The following is a 26,592-nucleotide window of genomic DNA, read 5'->3' as shown; positions in this document are numbered from 1 at the left end:
TTCTATTATCTTATTCTTGTTTTGAAATTAAATCTAATTTTAGCTGATTTTGTAATAGCAGTTTTACGCACTTAAAGTTTGTGGTATCTATGAAACGTGCAATTATTAAGTTTTACGTCATCCACGAAAATATATTTAATAATCGTCCACACCGCCTATTAAAGTTGTTAGTTTGGGTCTTCCGAAAATCAATTACATTTATTGTCTATCAGGTAAGACATATCACCTAATAGCGTGTGGAGTAGGCATGCATATTCTATGTTTTACTGACTATACTAGCTCTAACATACTCAGTCAATTATGTTTTACAAACCTATGATTATTTTGTAATAGATCATAGCAAAATTCTGTGTTCCATGGAAAACTTCCGTTAACTAGCCCATCTTCCATTAACAATTTAGTATATAGTGTGCCTGGATGAAAATATAACAAAAGGAATTTGAATAACTCGAGAACCAGTAATGATAGAACCGTTCGGTTTGTTTTTCGGAAAGAGAAAATAATATAATTTTATATCAGGTATAAAATTGAATGTAACGGAACTTCACGCATGCACATTAATAATAAGCAAACGGTATCTTTTACTACTCGACAGAAAATGAATTGCTGGTTTTGGTTCGTAGAATTATGTCATGTGTAACCGTAAAGATAAAATTTAGAGAACAATACAAACAGGAACTGTAGATAGATTTAGCTTTTTTTGCGGATTCTGTAAATAGCGGGATACCAAAAGCAGATAGGTGAATTGTGGTAAAGGTATCATATGCAAAATCGTGTTGTCTAGTTCACTACGTTTCTGTTTCTCGAATATTTTTATTTATTTTGAAGACATTACAGAAAAACTCTAAAATTAGCGGTAGTGTAATTTCGCTGTAGTGAAGACCCTTAAGATGAAAGGACTAGAAATATAATCGACTTTGTGACTTGAGAAGTATCCGATATTCGGGACAGATGTGAAAATAACTCCTAAAAGTGTGTGATAGACGACTTAATTTCAAACTTACGTTTTCTACTGGTGGATGGAAAACGCAAATGAAAACAAAAAACTTTGTTGGTTCTGGAAGAGAGAGAGAGTGGCCTATTTCCACTTTCTGTTTATATATAAGTTGTTATTCTTGGAACACTCTTCCATAACGTGTCCAATGAAATCGAAATTCATTGCAGAACTGTTATTAATATATTAGAGGAGTATAACAGTTAAGTATTTTTTAAACATCAGTTAAGTATTTTTTAAAATTGTTATTGGAGAAATAGAAATCTGATATTCTATAGTTTCTCCGTTAATGAGACATGAATCAGCGGTATATGTTATGTATGATTATATACAAAAATATGAAAAAGGGTAGAAAATACATAATTGGAGCAGAAAAAATGATAACTTAAGCATTATTTAGAAATAAGCTCTTTATCTAGTCGTTTGGTCAGTTTTGTTGTATTAATATACCATCTATTGTTTCTGTTTTAAGTAAATGAATATTAAGACAGGAAGCATGGGTCGGTATCAATCATTTCAACTTTAAGTAGAGAAATAAGTATACAGGTGAAATCTATCCCTAGAACCCGAAATTAACATTAAAAAAAAAAAAAAACGTTCTTCACTAATCGTTGCCTGTTTTTGGCAAGAAATCAATATTGCGACTGAAAACCATATTAACTATCAGTAACTTTCAGCTTTAATAAAATAATATTATTTGAAATTACAGTTATTCTTAGAATCCTGAGCTCATAAGGAAGATGAGTCTTTTGCTACGTATTACAGCATTTTCCCTGGGAAATCAACATTGAAACTAGAATCGGTAGCAAATTTCAAAACTTTCTTGGTATCTTTTATCGATTTTGCCTCAAGCATACACGGAAACCAGAAATTGTCGTAAATTTCTAGCAATTTGGATTTATATAGAGGATTTGGGATGGAGGTGCACTGAGAAAAAAATGTATGTTGCGTTCATAAAATCGGATGTTACATTTGTAAATCCTATAGTTTTTGGACTTAACATACAGCAAACGTATAACTGAAAACGTATTTTTTATAATACTTTCTGTATAAGTGTTCCATCTGTACTTACTTTCCGTATGAAACAATATAGGTCAGGATCTCACATACAAATGGACGTATATAACATATAGCTGACGAAGGTAACACACATGTATGTATGTAATATAAGGAAGACTGTTAGATATCAGACATCCTTGAACGGCATGATGTAATATCTAAGAGCAGTGCCTATGTAGCATACGGATAACATATGTTCCGTACTGATTTCTGTAGTAATCAAGAGGATTCCGTATATTTGCACAATACACCGCTGTCTGGAGAACAGATTTTTCTCAATGTGAAACCTATTCTTAGAACGAATAAACCATACGAAGAATTGCTCCCTACGAGTTGTTACCAATTTAAGTTATGGAAACCGAGCATAAAAGCTGAAATTTTAGTAACGTTTCATAATTTACGGTTTCACTCATTTATTTATTGATTTAAGTTTAATGGGGACGTCAGTATCATTTACGGTTTGAATTGAGGGTTAAACACAGAGATGAATCTTACTCCTGTAGCATTGAATTCACATTAAAAAAAAGAATATTTCTTTGTCTTACCACTTTTGCTCTGATACCTGTTGAGAGATGAACGGATAGAGAAATATTGTCGTCATATGAATAATTCCCATACGTATGGATACCACAGTTCTGAAGTATGAAAAACTAAAAATATAAAACTTTATCAATATCTTATCTTATTATAAAAGTACCAAACACATTTTTATTTTCAATTTTCACTTGTATAATTTTCATGTCCAGCAACGTTCGATCATATTCATATAATAAGTAAATAACAATGTAGTCGCTGAGCAAATCGAACCGATTTTTGTTATAAAGTAAAATCATGTAACAGTTTCGGCAACTAAACTATAGATAGTGTGTGATGAAAATAAAATACTTAGTTGGCTGAACTAGTATACGATTTTATTTTATAATAAAAATTGGTCTGCTTTGCTGAGCGATTAGTTTATTATTTAATTATAGTAAATAATAGGCAATCTGTTATAATGGTGGATAAATCCAACACAGTGTGAACAATATATTATTCTATAAATGTATTTGTGGTTAATGAATTAACCGAAACTAAGTAATTAGTAGAATGCTTACACGTAGCGATCTTTTAAAATTTCATTTTCAGAAGTCATCTGCAGCACCCTTCGAAATGAAGTTCTTAATAATTTCATTTTTTGTATTATCTTCAATGCTAGTAATTGCCGCACCTCCAGCTGGTAAGTATAATTTCATTCTTTTATTTTATTTTCCCTTTATTTTATAACGTAAAATAATTAGAAAATTTACCTATAACATGCGTCTAGAATAGAAACGACATAGGAACTAGCAGTTATTTTTGGTTTTGATCGGACTTTGTACTGTTGTATTCGAATTGAAATATTAATCGTATCTAAAGTGATTACAGGGTCAGGACCATGAAATATCCTGACAAAAAAAGTAAAAAAAAAAAAAAAAAAAAAAGAGCCTACATGATTGTCATTCCACAGGCCTCATATAAAGAAATGTTAAGGCAAACAATTAGACATAAATGTTAGTAAATATTATTAACTTTATCAATGAACCAATATTTTAAATTCATTGCGTGTTGAAATTTCAATAAACTTGTACGCAAATACAAGATTCTAGATTATAGCCACAATTTCCATGCCGTTGATGCACATTACATAACATATGTAAGATTATTTATCAATTTGTGTGCACAGTATTATAAATTCTTAGTAAGAATAGTATTGTTCTTGAATTTCACAAAACCTCTCGTTCTTAGTATAGAATATGTATTTGCTTCTATTCACATAGTAACAAAGACAACTATTTTTAACTACATCATGTACATATTTCACATTTATTTAACCCTTATCCGGGCAACCGGGGCCTCCCAGGCCCAGTAGCTTCATTTTTCTAAAATTTCTCATTAACCATACATATTTCGAAGACATAAAATACTGAATTTTTCTATCTTTCGTCGAAATTAAAATCGTGAACATATCGAGTTGGTAAAGCTAATGTTTCTTTTTTTTAAATTTGAAAATCTTTTCCTGACGTAACCGGGCAACCGGGGCCTAGGAGGCCCCGTGTAACTTTAGTGAAATTCCTGTCAAATACTAGATCAAATTGTCACATAATTATATATTGAACACGTGACTATTGTAACCTTTAGTCGGAACAGTATGCGGCAACAGACATTGAATTTTGAGTGTTCTGCACTTAAAATATATACTGGGCCTGACAGGCCCCGGTTGCCCGTTTACGTTACAAAAATGTCTGGACCGGATTTGCTATTCTGCTTGGCTTACAAAAGCGTGACACGAAGTTTCGCTACTTGATAAAAATATATACCGGTACATTCTAGACTAGTCTAAACAGTAAGTGACAATAGGCATTGATTTTGTGTATTCTGCACTTAAAATATATACTGGGCCTCACAGGCCCCGGTTGCCCGTTTACGTTACAAAAATGTCTTGCCCGGATAAGGGTTAACAGAACTATAATAAAACGACATTCTAATATGTTACCTTAATCGCAACAACAAGTAATCTTTCTTTTTAAAGTAGAACATTTCGTAGGTACGAAATATATTCTAGAATCATGTTTTATGTTGAACATATTATGTTGAATATCTTTTGAAAAATGCACAACAGAAATTAGTAGATTTTCTCTTAAATGTCTTAAATGAAAGTCTGATTACATGTCATTTGAGACTTACCAGCATCTTATTTATGCCAAAACCAGTAACTATAAGCTAAGGCGGCATAATATCGCTGTAACGTTCCATATCCCATTATACTTATTTTGGAATCGTGCAACGAATGCACAAACCATCTTTTCAAAAGAATAATTTTTGTCATTGTGTAAAGTAACAGTGGGACTGAATGAAGGTCACTAAAAACCAAATGACCATCAAAAACTAATATCATAATACTGATACTCTTGATACTCCCATCACCTGCAAGTGGATGCGAGTACCATAACCGATCACATCGTTACATAATCTCAGGAGTAATAACGTGAGTATTGCTGACCATCAAACAAAGAAAAAGTATGGTTTATTATACAAATACTTTAAAGTGATCACATCTTATCTTTTCAAAGTGTAACTCACTTGAACACAAGATTTTACACCTATTTCGGATAAAAACATTCGTAATTTCTTTCGTCAGTTTTAGTATGTGCTCATTATCAGTACTTCAATAATCTCTCTGTTTAAAGTTAATTGTTTCTATATAATTGAAGCTATGGTTTTACCAATAAGTCCTCTTCTACATACGAATTATGTTGTGAACTAGTTTCTTCGGAGTTCAAGACTAAAAATGTCAAGCAAATTGAGGTTAAGAAATCGTTGTTACAAGCGAATTCAATTCACGAATTTCACGATCTCTCAATAAGCAGTGAATTCGGTTTATATTGAAATACATTTTTTTAAAGAAATGGTCGTTAAATTACAACTAGTTATATGCCCACATTGAGAAAATTTGCAGCGTTAAATTAGACAAAATTTGGTTGCTAGTATCTGAGTCGAGCTCATGGTCACTGCAACTGAATAACACTTGACTATTTAATCTTAACTCATTTAACAGAAATAGTTGATTAATTTAACCAAGGGGATTAGCTAATCGAGTACCTTCAGGCCATTAAGAAAAAGAACAGAAGAAAAAAAGCTTGCAATGATTAAGAGAGATCCGAACTACCAATCAATGGATCAAGAGGATAATGCCCGAACACATTTGATCACTAAAGTGGTAATCCTATACTTTGTGAAAAATTATATTATTTCTTGCTTCTCTACGAAGAAATGATCAATTTGATCATTTCATCACAGCTAGAGTCCTCCCAAACGGGCAACTTTGATTGAAACTTGGTACACAGTTTCCTTTTACGCTGCTTCAGGAAGTTCTACGCTGGTTTTACATTCAACCCAAAATCCACTGCTTTAAAGAGATTTAATTAACCGAATGAATTAGTCAGAAATATTTTGGCCATTTTTCTCCGTAACTAGTAGCCCGGAAATAGGTTAAAAGAATAAAGTATGGCTTAACCGAGTACTACTTGGCTAGTAGTGACCCAGAGGATTTCTTCAAAAAGGCTTCTTTAAACAGAGATTCAACTACTAGCAATTAAGTTTTCATTTACTTCTCACTGAGCAAGCGAAAAATTTTCCCAGTGTGTTCTTGAGAAACCAATAATACAACTGCTCTGGAAATTTTAGAACTTAATATTTTCAGTCCCTAAAAAATAAAATTTTGAAACAAATTGATATTCAATAATTATTTAGATAGAATAGGAACAATGCATGCAGAAACATAACATTTCAAAAAAACAAATTTCCCATTAAACTGTATATATTGGCAAAACGTCTAACTTAGGCGTAAATTTCAAAGGTCTGAAATATGGCTAGTTACATTTTGAACTTGAAGGGTCACAATGGAAAATCAGTTTATATTCTACTTTGTACTTGTTTACATTGTATGAAATCTCAATTATTAAGAAAACGTTTTATCATATTCCTACAAGGCTATCATGATTAAGTTGACATTTTACATCTACTCTAACGTAAGTGGCCAAAACTAATTGCACTGATTGGACCATCTTAATTTGGATGTGAAGTTAGGACTGCCCTCCATCGGATGCACTGGCAATCAATACCGTGTGGATGACCCTTGGTCTTGATGCCAGCCTCCACTAACAGACATAGTAGCAATGGGGTGGTGAAATGTATCTTGGCGAATGGGAACTCATTTATCGCGGAGTGTCGAGATAAGAAGGGCAATGGATGTGGGTTGGCAAGGACTGGCAGCAAGTCGTTGTTTCTAAACATCCCAGATTTGTTGAATGAGATTCAATGCAGGGCTTTGCACAGGGCAGGCTACAAGTTGAATGTTATTGGCTTGAAATTACTCCCTCAGACAGCCCGCAGTGTGTGAGGGATTATCATGTTCAAACACATAATCATCATCCCAGAGTTGTTGTTCGATATTAGGTAGCATGAAAGTGGTTAAACTGTCAACGAAATCATGCGGTGTGTTCGCCTTTGGCGTGAGACACCCGGGCTCGATCTCCGGTGGGAGCTCATTTGGATCAGATTCCACGTTAATCAGTAGGTCCACGTCTCATATAGCTTCGCTGCTGAAAGGGATGCTAAACTTATAATCAACTCAACTCAAATCATATTCCATTTCATTCCGTGGAAAAGAACAAAGGAAAAACGCCCACACTGCAACTCCACTTCCATCGAATTTCACTGTCGGCATAGCATAGGAGACTTCATGTCGTTTACCATGCATTCGCCATACCCACACTAAACCATCGAATCGCCACATATTATGAAGAGATTGGTCACTACGCACCACGGTTTTCCATTGTTTCGTTGACTTTTTGCACCACTCCTTAAACCATGGAGGCGGCGTTTTACACTTAGTTTTCGTGATATTGGGCTTGTGTGTACACGCTCATCTATGTTTCCGCACCTCATCGAACAGTCATACCATTGTGAATTCCTGTGTGAGGGATGTAATTGAAGATTGACTTTTGCGTATTACTGTACTCAACAATCAGTGGTCTCTGGCTGTCAACATGGGTGTTCGCTCCGAACGTTTTGGGGTTGTACACGTCCTCTAAGTCCGGAAATTTCTTCGACGGACTCATTCTTCTGTCTCCTGCACTGTGCTGTTTCTGTGGTCCTTCGCTTTGCTCGCCTTGTAGATACCAACACAGTGTTGCCTACCATATACAATTCACATTTCGCATAATGCCATAATATATATGATCAATTAGAGTAAGTATTCTGGCGTAGTTTTTAATTGAACTAAAAAAACAGACTTAGGAAAAACACCCATATGTGGAGGTAAGGAAATTTAGTTCGAGTTAATAAACAACGGCTGTAGGCTTTCACTTGTTTCGCATACCATGAAATTGTTTCATAGAAAGAAAACTCCTTTTACGCTTATTTTCATTCCTCTTATGAAATCGACAAATGGCTTTATTCAAAATTTGGGACCAACCGTAGTTTTAAGGAAATAACCTACTGCAAGTTTAGTATTAAGTCGAGATTTTCACAGTTTTCATTTTTCAGTAGTTATGTTTATTAGAAACATAAAACTTATTAAATTTATGGATAAGATAATGCACTGTTATAAATATGTATATTTAGTACTCACTTTTGGTTCTTGTACTTCAGTGATATTGTTTATATCTTTTCCGTTAGTTCAATGATTTTTTAATGACTGATGACTTTTATTTTAATTTCAGACTCTGGAGTGGATGAGGTAAGTACAATTCACATTAGTGAATTAGAAATTTAATGTAGTTTTGTTTCCAAATGATCGAAATAGGTTCTAATGCAATTTTTCAAGTTTTTGATAAAATAGCAATTTACAAAATTCTATTATTCTTTTTATTTTTTTTAAATCCTTTTAAAATAAGACATTAAGAGCAATGAGCTACGATTTCAATAGGAACTCTGCCAGCACATTTTCATTATTGTTCAATAGTAAACTTTACATAAGACTTTACTTTACATAAGACAGACATACAATATCTGTTCTGCTTGTACACACAAACATGTAATTCTTTTATTCAAAATGATTATATGATATACGATAGATCTTTCATTAGGTAATGTGATTTTAAACCAAAACTTCAACTCAAGAAATAAGTCAAATCAATAGAAAACAGAATTGTCGTTGACTGGCGGAGGCTGGAACTATAATTTTCTACGCTCTATTTTATGTGACGTAGTTTCTCACAAGTCAAACCATAGGATTGTTCTGCTCACTGGCGGGGACTGGAACTCGCCACTACTTTGTATCTTTTGTGATGTATTTTCTTACTGTCTTGCAAAGTCGTACTTATCCTATAAGTACATTTTCTAATGACGATTTGTTTCATCTGAAATTCTTGATTTTCATTGTCTTAATTCTTCATATCTTTTAAGTTATATGTATCAAAATGTATGTTATCCCTTGCAACTTCTCAATCGCTCATATATTCGACAAGTACGACGAAACGTTTTCATCCTATTCCAATCCGTTATCTTACTTCAAAAAGTAAAACCGTTCAATTCTGTACATTTCTATGGTGTTAAATTCCCCTTTCCAGCAGTCTCTGATCGATCATTTTCTTCTAATATTAATTAGTCAATAGCTGAGTGTTGTCATGTGCATCTACTATAGTTTTGTTTTCGGAGGGACGAATTATATTATACATCTCAGTTTCAGCAGTCAAAACGGGAACCGGTCAAAACCCCCACAGCCAAAACACCCACACTCAAGAAATGTCAAAACGCCCACACAAACGGTCATAACCCACACACAAATGGACAAATCTCCCAAACACACGAACGGTCATAACCCCCACAGCCAAAACACCCACACTCAAGAAATGTCAAAACGCCCACACAATCGGTCATAACCCCCACACAAATGGACAAATCTTTCAAATACACGAACGGTCATAACCCCCACAGCCAAAACCCGGTCATAACCTCCAACGGTCGTAACTCCCACACAAATGGACAAAACAGCCACACATAGCAACGGTCACAATCCCCACATAAATGGACAAAACCCCCACACAAATGGACAAAACTCCCACACAATCGGTCAAATCTCCCACACTCTGAAATGATCCTGGTTGTATGTCTTGCCCTTGTACTTTTTAATAACATTTTTTATTCCACTTAAACCGATGTTGCAACTATTTTTCTTGCACTGTTTTGTAATGACAGAAACACTAAAGTGGCCGTCGTAAAGAGCCGCAACAAAGATGTGCAATCACGATATTTTCAGAGTGTGGGTTATTTGTCCGATTGTGTGGGGTTTTTTGTCCATTTGTGTGAGGGTGTTGTCCATTTATGTGGAGATTGTGACCGTTGCTATGTGTGGGAGTTTTGTCCATTTGTGTGGGAGTTATAACCGATCGTGTGGGCGTTTTGACATTTCTTGAGTGTGGGGGTTTGGGCTGTGGGGGTTTTGACCGTTCGTGCGTTTGGGGGATTTGGGCCATTTGTGTGGGGGTTATGACCGATCGTGTGGGCGTTTTGACATTTCTTGAGTGTGGGGGTTTTGGCTGTGGGGGTTTTGACCTAGACCCGTCAAAACGATAAGTTCCACGCTTCATGTTATTATCCAACACTCTTTATTTCATATTCTTCTCCTTAGATTCTTGACTATTCTTAGCTAAATAGCTCATGATAATATTCATGTAGTTATTTTTATCTTTTATTAAATTCCGTCCTTCATTTGTTACAAAACTCTTCCACTTTCTGTTCTGAATTCTACATTGTCACATAATTTTTAAATCATTAATGAAACAATCATAACTCCAAGAGACTCTCGTGACAATTAGCATTTCACTATTTGATATATATTTCTGTCTCCAAAATATAATATTTCGTCTATTTTTGATGAAAAAACGACACCTCGAACCTTCTAAGATTCAAGTCTTTATAATACTTGTCCTGCAATGAAATTAATTCTTCTTCTCTTTTTCTTATAGCAGTTTAAGTCAATATTGTATCAATTGATCATCTTAAATGTGAATTTAAATTCTGCCTTCCGGTTAGGTATCGGGTACCATTTGCAAACTTTACAAGAAGTCATTTAAGATTTATCTAAATGAATTCATTCGAAAGGTTCCAGGATGCATGGACACCCCCGAGAAGATATTAAGAAAGTTCAATCGTTCTGTTGTGTGTATATAAATCCAAAACCTACGGCCTTTTAGGAGAGTTAAATTTGTACCTCTTCGACATTGGTCATAGTTATAGCTAAATAGGTTAGCAGTGCTTGACAGAAAGTTTCAATGGTCAAAGAAAGAGACAGAGAGTATTGAGTTACATAAACGTGAGCAACTCTGTTGTTACTAGCCTTCCAATGTTGGCATCGTATGTATCGTAGTCACGGGCATACTCCCAATATGGTAAGAAAAGTAAGACGTGAGAACCCACTGCCCCAAAAAGACAACATCAAGGCCAGTGCAATGCTCCTCTGCAACCGTATATCTCATAATCGACAAAGATTTACATCTAGTAAAGAAGCATGAGTCACGAGTTTATATGCACCATCTCTCACATATAATGGAGAGGAAGGAAAGTAGTGAAAAGCTGTATGAACCCCCTTGCAGGGGACAAGTGAAAGTTTGTAGTGAATCTAGATAAGACATGGAAGTAACTGTCGGTGTGATAAAAAAAGAGTCATCTTTCATCGTCCCCGCGATTCCAAATTCATTCTGAGAGGGTACGTGAATGTCCTTAGTGATTGATATAAGTTACTGCTATAATGACAAATTTACATTTCGAAATATAGAAGAAATCATAGCATCAATGCAGCTTATTACTAGATAAATATTTTGGGCCACTATACAGCCATGATCGTGGGTCTATCTTTACGGCAGTAAGAAATATCGTATTGTCACTCACTAGGACAAGGGGGTCAGTTATATGCTCAGTGAATCGTGACCTACTTGGAGCGTATGGCATTGCAAAGGGAGTTCATGCAATCCATTTCATAGATATTTAAGTAAAATCCCCTGGTACATTCTCCATGGATATTTGTGGTTTCACGATTCTGAAACAGTATAGAGCAGCCAAGAGCTGCGTACACCCAATGGCCACCGGAAATTTCTTTAGGAAATAGACTAGATTAAACTTTCTTCAACGTAGTTTGCTTTAATGAAAGCTGAAATGCAGGACAAGAGCTAACAGGCAGAGGTGCAAATTAATCACAATGCTAGTGACATCGTAATATCCCATAAGGTATTAAGGATGCTGAATTATTTATCATGAATTGACATTGGCTTTCTGCATGTGGCGGTTTTGTGATATAAGAACGTAAAGAACGCAGAAAAGAAATCCACTGGGGCTTGTACTATGTCAATGCAATTTGGTGTAATGTAATCATCCTCTTCAGGCCATTTTCTTAAACCAGAGCATATACGTATATATATATATATATATATATATATATATATATATATATATATATATATATATATATATATATATATAGCTCGCTCTATTAATATATATAGCACATAAAATGCAACTAGGATATTAGATTTGTCAATTTCTGTAGTAGTTATAACTTTTCTTTCACTGTATTTCATTAGTATTTTATATTGTTATTTTATAATTTAGTATATTTAATTTTGTATGTATATGCTTTAATATATTAGATACATCCAATATATTAAATTTTCCTCTTTCTTTAAATAAATAATATATATATATATATTTTCATTCATGAAGTATAACCATTAAAAGTCTTCTTGAAAATTCTAAAGTTTTTCAACAATAGCCAGATCTCAAAAAATTGTAGTGAAAAATTTAGCCAATTAATCAACAATTTTACTACTAACAAAACGAATATTTTAATCTAAATACTATCATGAGTACTACTAATAGTATTTCTATTTATACTAATACTACTACTTATTATTATTGTTAGTAGTAGTAGTTTAGTTATAGTAATATTAGTTATCATGCTTATTGAAAACAGGTTTTATTCCTCTAATCCTTCATTTAATCTAATTAATTTCTAAGTCAATTATTTACACGCCATTTGAATGGCATTTGCATTTTCTCACAATAAAGATAGTTAAGACAGTGTCGTCTACACACACGAATCGTTGATAAGTTTTATAACCTCTATTGTAATTTCCAAATTGTATATATTAAATTAAAAATAAGTTAAAGATAATAAATTTGTTTTTCGTTCAAAGCGTCATGAATTCCGAAAGATTCATACAGTTTTCTTTCTATCCTTGTACACTTTGTTGTTTCACTAAATATGAAATCGCTGAAATCGCAATATGTTCAAGATGTTCTCTAGCCTCTCTATTTTATTCAAGTGGTAGATTACTTTCCTTTTAGTCACTCATCATGAATATATAGTATATGGTTTAGGCTGATTAGTTTATAGTTCTCCATTCAGAGAAAATAGCAAAAGCTTTCATAATTACTAAAAAATATTTTTGTATTTTTCACGAAAGTGCTGAATCAACTGAACCATATTTTAGCACTCACATGCTAAAGATCTTAACCTTTTTCTTTCCAAAACTCACTGTCCTTATCATATTCATTTTCCAGTGTAACCATACTAAAACATGTGAGATAATAGTTTGATACTTTTTGAATTCTATATAAACAGTTTGCTGATAACAATATGTACATCTCAAAATGTGCTTGCCCAGTTAGTCAAATTACGTATTTAAGATATAATTTTCTCCCTAATATACGAGACGAATCCAGAAAGTAAGTTTACCTAGGGCGATAAAAACACAAAAAGACACAGTGACCTAGTAACATTTATTGTCCCAAGATACTACTTTTCAACGTGCCAGAATCAAGTTGCTTGCCATACTATGGGTAACCTTTTGCATTTCGATGTTGTAAAGGTCAGCAACTTGGGAGTGGAACAAATGTATGGTAGCTGTTTCTGTGTGATCAGACACATCCCAGTGGAACGAATACAGAGAATCGATTGCCTCCATCGTATAACCCGGACCTTGATTTAAGAGATTTTCATGTTTTCTCACACCTCAAGATATTCCATCATACATAAGCTCCACTCCCAGGTGGCTACTTTTACGACATCAGAATACAAAACTTGATGCCGCCGTATGAGATTGTCTGAATATCAGAGATAAATTTGTTGAAAAGTAGTTTCATTTGTGCTTTATCTACAGCAATAAATACTTCAAGGTCACTATGTGTTCTCTCTGGCCTTAGGCAAACTTGCTCTCTGGACACGCCTCGTATGTAATAGTACGTAGTAAGCACTTCGTTGCAGACTATAATTTGTATAACACATTCTCTCTAAGCTTGCTGTTTTAAAATAAATATTAAGATTAAAAATATATTTTAAAATCTGAAGCGAATTAAGTGCATACATTTTGTCTCATAAGATTTTACGTTGAATAGCTGATAATTTAAATTATTATGTTTTGAATGTGTATGTAAATAATAGCTTCTTGATTGATTTTCCATATACTTCTTTTCAGTCTATAGAGATATCTCCGGAGGAGCTATCTGATGGAGAAGTGTAAGTATGGAACCTAGCATTTGCAATATAAAAACAAAAAAATATGAACGTCTAATTTATTTTAATTGTATTCACAACATAATAGGATATAGAAGAATATCATAGTTTCCCAAATAAATTGCACGTGGACATGTAAACGGAAGGGCGAATGAACGAATATAAGGAGCCAGTGTTTTTAGCATGAAGGGAGCATAATTCCCTTGAAATTTTGTATTGCCCGTGATCACAAGATTTTTTTCAGCTTGATCGTTGTTCCAAAGTAAATATCACAATTCTACATTCCATATATCGAAGTAGCTTATTGCAGTTCGGAAAATTTTAGTTATTTTAAAAGAAAAATGTTGATATCTCCCCCTAATCTAATACATAAAAGATAAAACTTATCTTGTTTCTGATCGACACATGGTAAAACAGCTGAACACTTGAAATTAATATTTGGATGTAGTTACCAACTACCTCGAAATAGCTTTCATGATGTTACTTTTACCAAAATGTGTATCCTTAGGAAGGGAGCAGGGGGACACAATTTACTAAAAAATCGAGTACTTCACAAGCCTGTAATGTTAGAAAGAAGTAACTCTTAATATAAAGTTTTCATTAAAAACTAATGGAGCCGTGTTAGCGATTTTTATTGTAATTCTAGTTTCAAGTCGTTAAGGAAACATTTTCTGTAATTTATTTATTCACGTTGAAAGAGAAGCTGCATTTTGTTGTGATCGCTGGAAATGGTTAACTGTTTGAAGTGAATTTTGGAGCATAAGTAGTACCTACCTTAAACTGGAATTTTATCATGCTACTTTGATAGAAGGACGTATTCTAAGTGAAATAGCAGGATTATAAAATTTATCTCAAAAGTGTAGCATCTCACTAGATTGTCAAGATAGAAAAGTGAAACTCGGTATACAGGCTAAAGTTCTCGTTAAAAAATAAGGGAATACCTGTCATAGCATTTTTGAAAAATTCCGTTTTACGGTAGAAGGAAGAGGATATCTCCTCCAATCACTATCAGTTCTTACGGCATTTCTATGATTCTTAGGAGAGAAGATTGTTCATGATGATTGGAGTGTGTAACATACAGATGAGAACTTCTTCACAACATACACTCAACACTTCTTTCGTTGCAAAATTCATTCATTCGCAAAGCCACTGGAAAAGTATGTGGTTTCAAGTGGCAACAATTTTCGTTGATCAGGTACTGTAGTTCAAGTTTTGAGCTTTATAAAAGACTCATTTATGACGGACATTTTATTTGCATCAACTTAATATCTAAGCATTGCTTACACAATTATACTTTCAATAGGTAATAGAGTATATCACCTATTAGTCAGTAGTAACCAATATATTAGAACATTGTTTGACAATATTGTCAGAAAAACTCTTTTTAAATTTACGTAAAAACATATAGTTATCTATAATTTTCATAGCAAAATACTGTTGTTACGTATGGTGTTTGATTTTCTTTCAATAATAGGAATGCTATTAGTGAGAGGGCTGATTGGAGTGCTATCGTAGATAGAATTCTAGACTCCGTGAGAGATATGCTTGTAGAGAAAGGAGGAGAACCCTTAATACTCCCTGATTTTACTGATGGATTCGATGTTCAAGTAAGTAATGCTTTATAATATTCTGCTTATAACATTATAACTGCAGTTTAAATCTAGACTAAAGATGGAAAAAATAAAATAATAAAATAAACTTGTAATTGTAGGTGTAGAAATGGTTTGTTAATTTTAAAACTTGAATGTGCTCGTTTTCTTTGTTTCAACTAATATTTTGCATTAGTTGACATGATCAATATTCGGATTTGAAATCTTCCTCGTAGTTGGGTAAGATCTAGCAAATATCGAGTTTAAAGACGATTGTTACGATTAAAGAAGGCCTATTTAATATAAGCAGTTAATTGAAGTTATTAAGGCAATATTTTGGGATTCGTATTTTGAGATTAAGCTGAGTCACCTGATAAGAAGTTAGTCATAATTTCAGTAAAGGTATCATTTGAAAATTTATTCGCCTCTCTCAATATCTGGAAATGCAATTGTTGCGTTCAGTGTACAAGGAAATCAAGTCTAATGTTGGTCATTGTGGATACTTTTCATCTTTAAGATTTCTAAATAAAGCGCCTTTCAGATCTTCAAATATTCATGCTGATGTCTTTGCATGAATTCCAAAACTAGTAGGAACTTTCATCATAGAAATATAAGATTTGATACTTTCAATCCAGCTCTTCTTTTTTGCCTCTATTTGACAAAATATACTATTTTCTTAAGTTTAACAATTTATTTCTTATATTTCTTAAATTACAGCTTTTTCGTTGATACTTGTCGCAACTTGTTGTATTTTGGGCTCTCGTATAATAACATATGAAATTAAAATATTGTTCTTATTAGGTAGCACGTTTTCATATTTAGTTAGTACTTTTGTGAATATTTTTAGTAAGATGATAAGAATGACTGCTATGTATGCAAACTCTACATCACTGTAACATAAGGAATAGGTTGGAATTAATATAATCATCATTTAGACCAGTATCAAGCCATATTTCTAAGAGGAAGTAGAAATGAATACTGAGGGGTATTGGTAAAGACATCAAAAAATACATTTTCTTATACTATTTTCTTAAGTTTAACAATTTATTTCTTATATTTCTTAAATTACAGCTTTTTCGTTGATATTTGTCGCAATTTGTTGTATTTTGGGCTCTCGTATAATAACATATGAAATTAAAATATTGTTCTTATTAGGTAGCACGTTTTCATATTTAGTTAGTACTTTTGTGAATATTTTTAGTAAGATGATAAGAATGACTGCTATGTATGCAAACTCTACATCACTGTAACATAAGGAATAGGTTGGAATTAATATAATCATCATTTAGACCAGTATCAAGCCATATTTCTAAGAGGAAGTAGAAATGAATACTGAGGGGTATTGGTAAAGACATCAAAAAATACCACAAATGTGTTGATGTATTTATTATTTATAAAATGTGTAACAAAGCTGCAGCTCGTTTGATAAAGGATATATACCTATTATACTGACACATAATAAGGTACATAAGACTACGAAGTTTCATTATTATCATACAAATGCTGAAATAAGATGACAGCACTGAACTTACACTGCATTTATACTAAACGAAAGCTTCATGTATTATTTCGATCACATTTGTCTCATTCTACTTAGTTTCAATTTTATTAACGTCCAGCAGTGATAGCAAGAAACAGAAATACTGAGCGTAAATCACTTGTATGTGTTAATAGAAAAACATAAGAAAATAATAATACATTGGATGCTTGTCATGGTCCAAAAATAGGGAATTTGAGTTTTGAATTCTTGCAATGGAGAATGCCAATGAGACATGTTTCTGGTATCTAGCAAGAATAATAAAAATTGTAGATAGAAATAAGTGAAATTGCGCTAATTGAATTTAATTTCGAAAATTAAGTTAAATTTCAAACTTAGTTTTGAGCCATTTTTTTTTTAAAAAAAAATACGTTTTATTTTAGAGGGGATAAAAATAGTTTGGGAAACCCTGTTTGCTCTAGCCTTATCCTGGCTACATGCCTGTGATTTTGAAGTTACGATGAAATGAATCGAAAGTCTTCTTTTAGATTTAAGCAAATTATATAAAATACACAAATTACATGTTTAAAGTTCTTGTGAGGAATAAGAAAATGAAAATTCCTACAGAAAAGTACATAATTCGTTCTTATAAAAAGTAAATCATTTTATATCCCCTTACAGAGTGAAGTGCACAATTTATTATTTAATTTTAATTTACACAATAAATAAGTATATAATATAATAATAAGCTGTTGTCCGCGTCTGCTAAACTGTCAGAATGCGTCAACCAATGTGTCTACAGCGCGTTGTTGCTGAACCTCCGTTGAGAAAGCTAGCTCTTAGCAGACAACTGTTTCACGTAGCAGAAGTACTAATCTCATTGACAACATTTTGTATGTTATAACAATACAAAGATGATACTAATAACATTATCATAGCATGTGTCTTACTAATAATACTACTTTTTCTCACTAAACTGTTGGATATTCAAGAGATAAATTTATGTAAATATACTTTAGATTAATTGCTGTAGGACGTTGCTTGTAATTATATTCAAATTTATGCAAAGATTCAACTTAAAGCCTCTTAAACCGAAGATCAATGTCCTACAATTTTGTTATTATTATCATTATCCCGAGATAAAGATCATCTTACACAAGGAATTACATGTTTGAAATATACATACAGAGTACATAGTAACACAGGAATAGAACACTCATTTCTGATGCTAAATATCGATCTAAATCATTATAAGCTTGTAGTGGACACTTGTTCGTGTGTTTTCTCAAGATTTTCCATTCCCAGTCATTACCTTAATTATACTAATTCTTGCATCGTCATTAATTTGCATTTAATATTTGCCATTAATTTTAACCAATACATCACAAACGCGGAAGTTAAATTAAAAATATAGTTTTAGTTTAACGCTCCACGTTTATTCACAGAGGCGAAGACAGAGTATGGTGATATTAATGAACTAATTATTTGAATGAAGAAAATGGAAGGAAACAGGACATCTTGTGGAAACCCACGTACACGGTGTTTATACACCATAAAGCGCATGTAGCAAGTTGGGAGCGAACTAGGGGCTCCACTAACCAGAAGTAGGCACTCTAAAACGGAACCATTTATGGATATATATATATATATATATATATATATATATATATATATATATATATATATATATATATATATAATTGCACTTACATACTTTATGGTGCTACTTCTTTGTTGCGATCAGAGTACCGACTCGATTATCATTACTATCAGATTCAACCAATGCTCATTAAAAATATGAATAATAAAAGACGTGTACACTTGAATTATCATTTTCTGTAGTTATCTCCTTACATCCTGAGTTTCCATACAATTAGAGGTAGGTTTGTTCTGCAAAGCTTTTTATTTTATTATATGGATAGACACACTCCAAATCCCAAAACACTATAATGCACCAATTCCTGCTCCGTACACACAAGCGACAAATAGAGGAGCAAATACGGCACTGCATTGAAGGCGAAAACTCAATTAGAAATTGAATATGTTATATACAATAAAACATGCCACCCAGTGCTTATTCATTAAAACTATTGAGTTGATCATACATGTATTCGGAATTCTAAGTCATCAACTCCACTTACAGTCTCGGCCAAATAACCAAAAACATAGAAACGGAAAGAAAAGAAATATAGGTTTTGATGTCATATTTAATTTTGGTCTCTTTACATCACTCAGTTGTTGACAAAAATATTTTTTTTCCTTTTGCTATAAGAAAGGAACTCTTCAAGATTAAAAACTAAGTTCCTGGCGCAAGAGGCCGCAGGACGACAAGGCGTACCAGTTGGCTTATGGCACTCGTATCTTGGGGGTATAAGTGGTTAACATAACGTCTCCCCGCGCCGTTAATGCTAACTTTCTAGGCTGCGGTTTGCTTCTTGTTTATTTCAAGTAGCTCTCCAATTTTCTTCACAACGGTAGACGGGTGCCATCCAATGACGAGGAATGGTCACCTATCTTTTCTATGACCTGATCTCACTACTTAACTTCGCTGATCTCACTAGAAACTATATTCCAGTGTGGCTAGGGCGTTGGCATTATTTAATATAAATAATATCAATTAATAGTGGTCTCCAAGTAATCACCAGTGATTAACAAGCCACAAAGAAATGTTTATGAAATAAAGAATTGAAATATTATTTAAAATTACGATGTATCTAGAAAGTGTTAATTATATTACATACTTAATCACATCAACGAATATTTTGCGGTGAATCAAGGGTTCGTGGTAGAAAGTTTAGCAACAGTTGTTATAACCTATAGTTACTATGGTAACGTAATTTTAAAAAAGAGTGATTTACGTTAGCGACCTTGAATCGTTATATATATATAAAACGGCGTATCCAGGATATGATCACGGGAGGAGCTAAACCATAGTTTGCCGTTTTATCCAGTGTAAAGCAGGATTGAAGCCCATTTTATCCAGTGTATACCTGAGCGTCAAGGGGGGCTATATCCAGAAGGATTCATTGTCACACACTATACAATTGTAAATTCCATCAGCCGATACTTTTCTTGTTTAGAACTGATTTTATATTTGAAATAATGTACTATGTATGACCCAAACTTGAAGTTAGAAATGATTCATAAAGAATCATGCTATTTATGCTATTTATGCTAATCCTCTTTGCATTTGACTGTCTACTACAAAGTTATACCTTGCTTCCTTCTCTTTCCTTTTGATTTTTAATTGAACACTAAAAGAAAAATATTAACCTAAATTATGCAATCTGGTGAAGATTTTGGAACCAGTCTTAGCTAATCGGGTTCTTCGTTTTACATTGATATTACACTTTCTCGGTATAAGTTAATTTACTGATTTCGATGCTCGTTATAAGATTCGATAATAGTGTGGACTCTTTATTACATACATATGCATCACACTTATCTAATTCACAACTGATTCTTTGTCTATTTAAGGGTCCAATTGGTGTTCATTGGGAAGCTAAGATTGGAATTAGGAATGGATCTCTCGCTGGTCTCTCAACTATTCACAGAGAAGGAAATGCAACTGTCTCCGGAGGAACAAAACTGAATATAACGATGAAAGCAGTATTTAATGATCTGGATGTAAGTTTTTTTTATAATATAATTACGTAAGAGAGAACTGAACATATTTAACAAATATTTGAGAATAGTGACAACTGGAAATTAAAAGTGTGAGAAATTTTAATTGCGTTCACAGATTATATCTAACTAGATATTCTGAATATGTAGTAGGAAAAAGTTTGAGTCCATTGAGTTACTAAATAATAAGATTATAATCAACCTTGGAAAGCCTGTTAACAGAGAAGTTACCATAATCATAATTTTATACATAATAAATTTTACTCTAATACCAAAATTTATCAAATAGATCTATTAAAAATCCTTGTATCTGGGTTAGTCAAGATAATCCTCTTCTTTTTTCAGAATTTCTATTGTTATTGAAGATGTCCAAATTTCCTTCGGTATTTACTGATTTTATTGAAAATTACTTTTTAAATTTTCAACAACCACTAGTATTTACTTGATCATTACTTTCACAATTGATTTCTAAATATAATCAGATATTTAAAAGATTTTACAGTAGATATTATGTATAATTCAACAATTTATGTCACTAAGATAAGCTTGACCAATTATTTTACGAAAATCAGAATATTTTCAGAAAGTAATGATACTGAAAATCTTACTAGCTGTTAGTAATAAATTCATTACATTGTTACTACGTTTTATGTTTTGTATGACCCAGTTTCCACTTAAAAGAGTTGGGTTAGGTTAAAGACTACTACGCCCGACTTTGTAATGGCTAATACTGCCACTAGCTACGATGAGTAAAGACAGGACATCTTATACATATATCTGTGATATCAATTCGCTTTTGATATTTCTTTGTATTTTCTTAATACTGATTTACAAAATACATAATTTTATGAACATAATTGTTTGAATTTTGATCCTTGTGAGTTAAGTTTAGTATTTGTTAATAATTATTGATCCCAAAGATATATCTAAAAGAACTATGTAGTAAACAACCGAAAACCGAATTGGAATATTTTAAATTATTGTATTTAGGGTAATATAACATACGTATATATCTTATATCTTATTGAAACATACTCACTTAAACAAACCTATTTTTGTATTTCACTATAGTCTACTAGTTTCTTTTATTACCAAGCTTATACATGAACGGAACACGAAGTAAATTATGAGAATTTGAAGCAGATTTAACCTTAGAAACACAACGAGATATTTTGCTAAATATTTCAGCTTCACATGCGATAAATTATGCACATAAATATACTAAATAGTCCATAAAACAATCAGATAGAACATAATATACACATTCAATGTCACATTGCGAGATTTATTAAGAAATGATACTGTAGTGATGAAATGCATAATATGGTTTCGTGACTTCGAACTCCGTATATACGGATGATAGTATTAAAATACATTCATATCTTATAAAGTTTTATGCAGTATACACTTTCATACGTTATTTTATCAAGTAAGGATAACTTGCACTACCATTAAACATACCTTAAATTATATTACGTTAAATGTTTCTAATTTGATATTATATGACTAAAAGTTGTATGTTTCATTATATTGTAGCTCAAGTACCACTTTGTTGCTGAAATTATGCATCTGGGTCCAAAGGGAACAATAGATGCCATCATAAGCAAGACAATAGCTGATGTTGCTTTACAAATTCAGATTATCGGCATGAAGGCCAGCCTTCTTTCTCTAGATTTGACTCTTGGGTACGTAAAAGTTTCAACATTATAAGTCCATGAAATATCATTATGAACTTTATAGTGAAAATTGGACTAAAAATAGTCAAATCGTCTAGTTGTTCGGAATAATTAATCATTAAGTGCATGACATTTATTGCCGCATTTTGAGATAGTTCAGGTGGGAGAAAGGATAATTCTAATTTCTAGAATCGTTATTATCGTATAGTGAAAGACGAAGAGGGCACGAATACTCTATTTTCGAAATATAACAAAGTCAACGGTAGTATTAAGGTGTATTTTCCAGAATACTGAGATATGAATACTGGCAGGTAATTAATACATGTTTCCTACTTGAATTACATGAATCAAACAACTGATTTTAGCAACTATAAGATCTAGGATAATCGAAATTAAGGAAATAATTCCCGTTGTATAATGAGACTCAGTAGTATAATGATCTAGTAGTATAATGAGCTAAAGTATTTACAACCAAATTCAATCTTCTATTTGACAGTATTTTGACAGTATTGCAAAATAAATAGTACATTTATATACAAACTAATATTACTTTCTTTCAAATTTTTTACTTGATTTCAATTTAAAAACAATTCTCATTCGTACTTGGTGCAACGCAAATAAATAATTTGAACTACCAACGCGAGTTATGTATTTCATTATAACATTGTAATAATTAATGTTATTTTTTCATAAATGTGTATTCTGAGTGATTTTAAAGCAGTACGCATATTTTTGGGCGCACTTATTAATAATACCTGACAGATTTTATATGTTTTCCCTAATAAATTAAGACGTTTTCCTAGAATAGAAAGTTTAAATCGTATTTCTTCTTGAATTTAACTGATACAGCAGTATTTAATAGTCTTCGAAACTTTCTACTCATATATATATTTAAGTATAATGATCTTAGGATACTAATTATTATTATTATAAAGTAACTAGTGATGTAACCTTTTATATTAAAATCAGACATGTAAAGCATACATGTAATATGAACTATATAATGGTTAATACATAAAATATCAAAATATTTTCGATCTACTTTACACATGCGAATATCACAAATATCGGTGAAAAACAATCTGTATTATGCCGCTAATGTATTTTACTGTCCGCCTAGCTATACTTCCAGGCTATTAATTTACTTACTCACTTTCCACGCTGGCCTACAAGTTTCCCTGAAAATACTAAAGCTAGAGAGCAGTAGAATTTGATACTGCACCGAAAGTGGAAAGTTACAACTTTCTACATTCTACAGTCATTTATAGAGCTGCCAGGATACTTGGGAAATTCAACGAAAAAATAGCGAACTCCCATTAAAGGTGATAAAGAAAATATACCTGCTGAACACTGAGTTATGACAACTCATAACGTCGATCCCGTTAACCATTCCTTTACAGCAAGAGTGCGATGCATAATATATTATTGTATGGACAGATAACATCTGTACACTAACATAAGTGCAACATGATCGTATGTACAAAGTTTTCGAGTTACTCGATACCTAACAAAAATAATGATTTCCTATGTCACTACCCGGGGAATTAGATATTGACTTGTAAGCATGTCCAAAACCACACAACAGCCGTTAAATTTCTGCGCTGTAGATATCTTACACGAAGACTGATGCTAGTCATGGAATTTCTACCACTCACAAAACCATCTACAGAGTGGGGAAATATGGTTACTTATGAAACCAGCGCTCTATTTGCCAATCTCTTATCATCCCATTTGCACAATTGTTGCATTAATTGAATTTTTCGTCTTTGAAATTTGACAGCTGGTTCCGGAAGAGTCTGCTTGTATATCCAATTAATGACACTGTAAACTGCGTGGTCATAGAGGAGATATTTTAAGTTCACGACTTATAAAAACTAGTCAAGTGCATCATCCTGAAAAAGTAGTCAAATACACCTTTCCTTATTCACCTTTCCATCATACTTGATTATTATGCCAATTGAGTGAAACGAGCCTTAATAGAGGACTTCCCAACATCTTAGTAGTACCGCTATATACTCGATCGAGACAGATGACTTTTCGAGCAAATTATGCTTTCCGAATCATGTATAAATCTTCAGTTCTACCAATCACGTGCAGACGTTTAGTGCTAACCAACTGCATTGGCAATAGGTGGGAAATATCATATTAGGACATTGTGTGTTTTAACATTATAATTGGGATATATTTGGGATATAATTGGGTTATATATATTTAGTCTAGGAATTAATTCGTGCGGGTGGACAAGAGATGGCGCAACGAACGGAGCGTCCCACAGTTCCGTGTATCCACACATGTGTTGCAAACCCCTGTCATCGCGTATCGTTCGTAGTATAGGGCAGTGGATTAAAGCGTCAACAACACCAGTTTGTAGTTAAGTGAACATGGCGCAATTTGTGCCTGATAAAGTGTTTTTGCGGGGTGTCCTGCTGCATTACTTTAACATGCAGAAAAGTGCGATTGAAAGTCATCGTATTTTGGTGGAAGTGTATGGTGACCATGCTCTAGCTGAGCGAACGTGTCAGAAGTGGTTTGCACGGTTTAGAAGTGGTGATTTCGGCTTGGCAGACCAAGAGCGAGCTGGACAGCCAAAAAAATTTCAAGACGAAGAATTGACAGCATTGCTCGAGCAGAATTCGTGTCAAACGCAGGAACAACTTGCAGCAGCATTAGGCGTTGATCAAACAACAGTCTCCAAACGCTTGAAAGCCATGGGAATGATTCAAAAGATGTCACATTGGGTTCCACATGAATTGAAAGACGTTGAAAGACGAGAAACCATTTGCGAATTGCTGCTTCAACGACAGAGCAGAAAGGGGTTTCTGCATCGAATTATTACGGGTGATGAGAAGTGGATCCATTACGAGAACCCTAAACGAAAACAGGCCTGGGTGAAACCAGGTGAACCAGGTCCATCACAACCAAAACGACATATTCACTGTGCAAAGGTTATGCTGTGCATATGGTGGGATATGAAAGGTGTGGTGTACTATGAGCTGCTGCAACCGGGTGAAACTATGAATGGAGAACGTTATCGACGACAATTAATGCGTTTGAAGCAAGCTCTGGCCAGAACACGACCAGAATGGGAGAACAGACATGATAAACTTATTGTTCAACATGATAACGCTCGCCCACATGTCGCAAAACCGGTCAAAACCTATTTAGAAAATGTCGGATGGGAAGTTTTACCCCACCCGCCGTATTCACCAGACGTTGCTCCTTCGGACTACTACTTGCTCGATTGCATGAACAACGATTTGATTGGACAGCGGTTTACTTCTTCAGAAGATATCGAAACGTGGGTCTCTGACTGGATCGCTTCCAAGGATGAGGACTTCTTTCGCCACGGAATCCGTACATTGCCTGACAGATGGGCGAAAGTGGTGGCTAGCGATGGACAATATTTTTCTTAAGGTATTTATGTATTTTGTGTTTGTACTACAGCTTCAATGTGTGCGTACCAACCGCACGAATTAATTCCTAGACCAAATATATATATATATATATATATATATATATATATATATATATATATATATATATATATATATGTGTGTGTGTGTGTGTGTGTGTGTGTATGTGTGTGTAGAGGGAGATGGAGATGTACAGAGTAAATCTCTACTCCAATTTTAACTTTATTTTTTATGGTTTTTGTGCTTAAGTTCATTTTAAAGGTCACACAAGAAAGAAACACACTAAACGTAGTCTAATTCAATATAATAACACACACACACACAAACGATAATACAAGTATATCTATATTTAATTTTATTAGCATGTAATTTTATATTAGATACAATTACATAACTACGAATATGGTTTGCAGTAATATTATATTTTATTTTCCAGGCACATTGACGTAGTTATTTCTGGACTGGGTCCTCTAGGAATACTCAATTACCTTTCTGCAACAATAAGCGAATGGATCGTGAATCTCATAAGAGGGCCAATCGCCAACGTAGTTGAAAGTAAATTGGAATCAACAATTAATGACGTTCTTGGAAGCCTTGATATTGGAAGCATCATCGGCTAATCTGTCATCACAACTTAACTATTAAAATACTCTTTACAGGCTTCTTTAATTTAATATTAAAAGATGAGAAAATTAATATTAAACTTGATAATAATAAAACATTGTTATT

At 33.2% G+C, this 26,592-nt stretch overlaps 1 protein-coding gene across 1 annotated transcript; it reads left to right on the top strand.

The window, feature by feature from the left end:
* LOC145691920 (uncharacterized) lies at positions 1-26,592 on the top strand. Its single transcript, XM_081767228.1, has 8 exons — positions 1-212; positions 3,179-3,269; positions 8,296-8,312; positions 14,047-14,087; positions 15,559-15,691; positions 20,628-20,777; positions 22,311-22,459; positions 26,300-26,592. Exons 1-8 carry the CDS (start codon positions 90-92, stop codon positions 26,481-26,483), a joined length of 888 nt encoding a protein of 295 aa, XP_081623354.1. The 5' UTR covers positions 1-89; the 3' UTR covers positions 26,484-26,592.

The sequence above is a fragment of the Thermobia domestica genome, chromosome 8 (genome assembly GCF_964235325.1).
Source record: "Thermobia domestica chromosome 8, izTheDome1.hap1.1, whole genome shotgun sequence".
NCBI lineage: Eukaryota > Metazoa > Arthropoda > Insecta > Zygentoma > Lepismatidae > Thermobia > Thermobia domestica.
The sequence above is the reverse complement of the archived record's forward strand: the minus strand, read 5'-3'. Positions and strand labels throughout refer to the sequence as shown.

What these genes read in the sequence shown, in the direction of transcription:
- LOC145691920 (XM_081767228.1), top strand. Translation starts at nt 90, where the DNA reads ATGAAACGTGCAATTATTAAGTTTTACGTCATCCACGAAAATATATTT. An exon ending in GAGCTATCTGATGGAGAAGT is followed by an intron (nt 14,088 to 15,558) that starts GTAAGTATGGAA and finishes TTTCAATAATAG; the next exon opens with GAATGCTATTAGTGAGAGGG. An exon ending in CTGATGGATTCGATGTTCAA is followed by an intron (nt 15,692 to 20,627) that starts GTAAGTAATGCT and finishes TGTCTATTTAAG; the next exon opens with GGTCCAATTGGTGTTCATTG.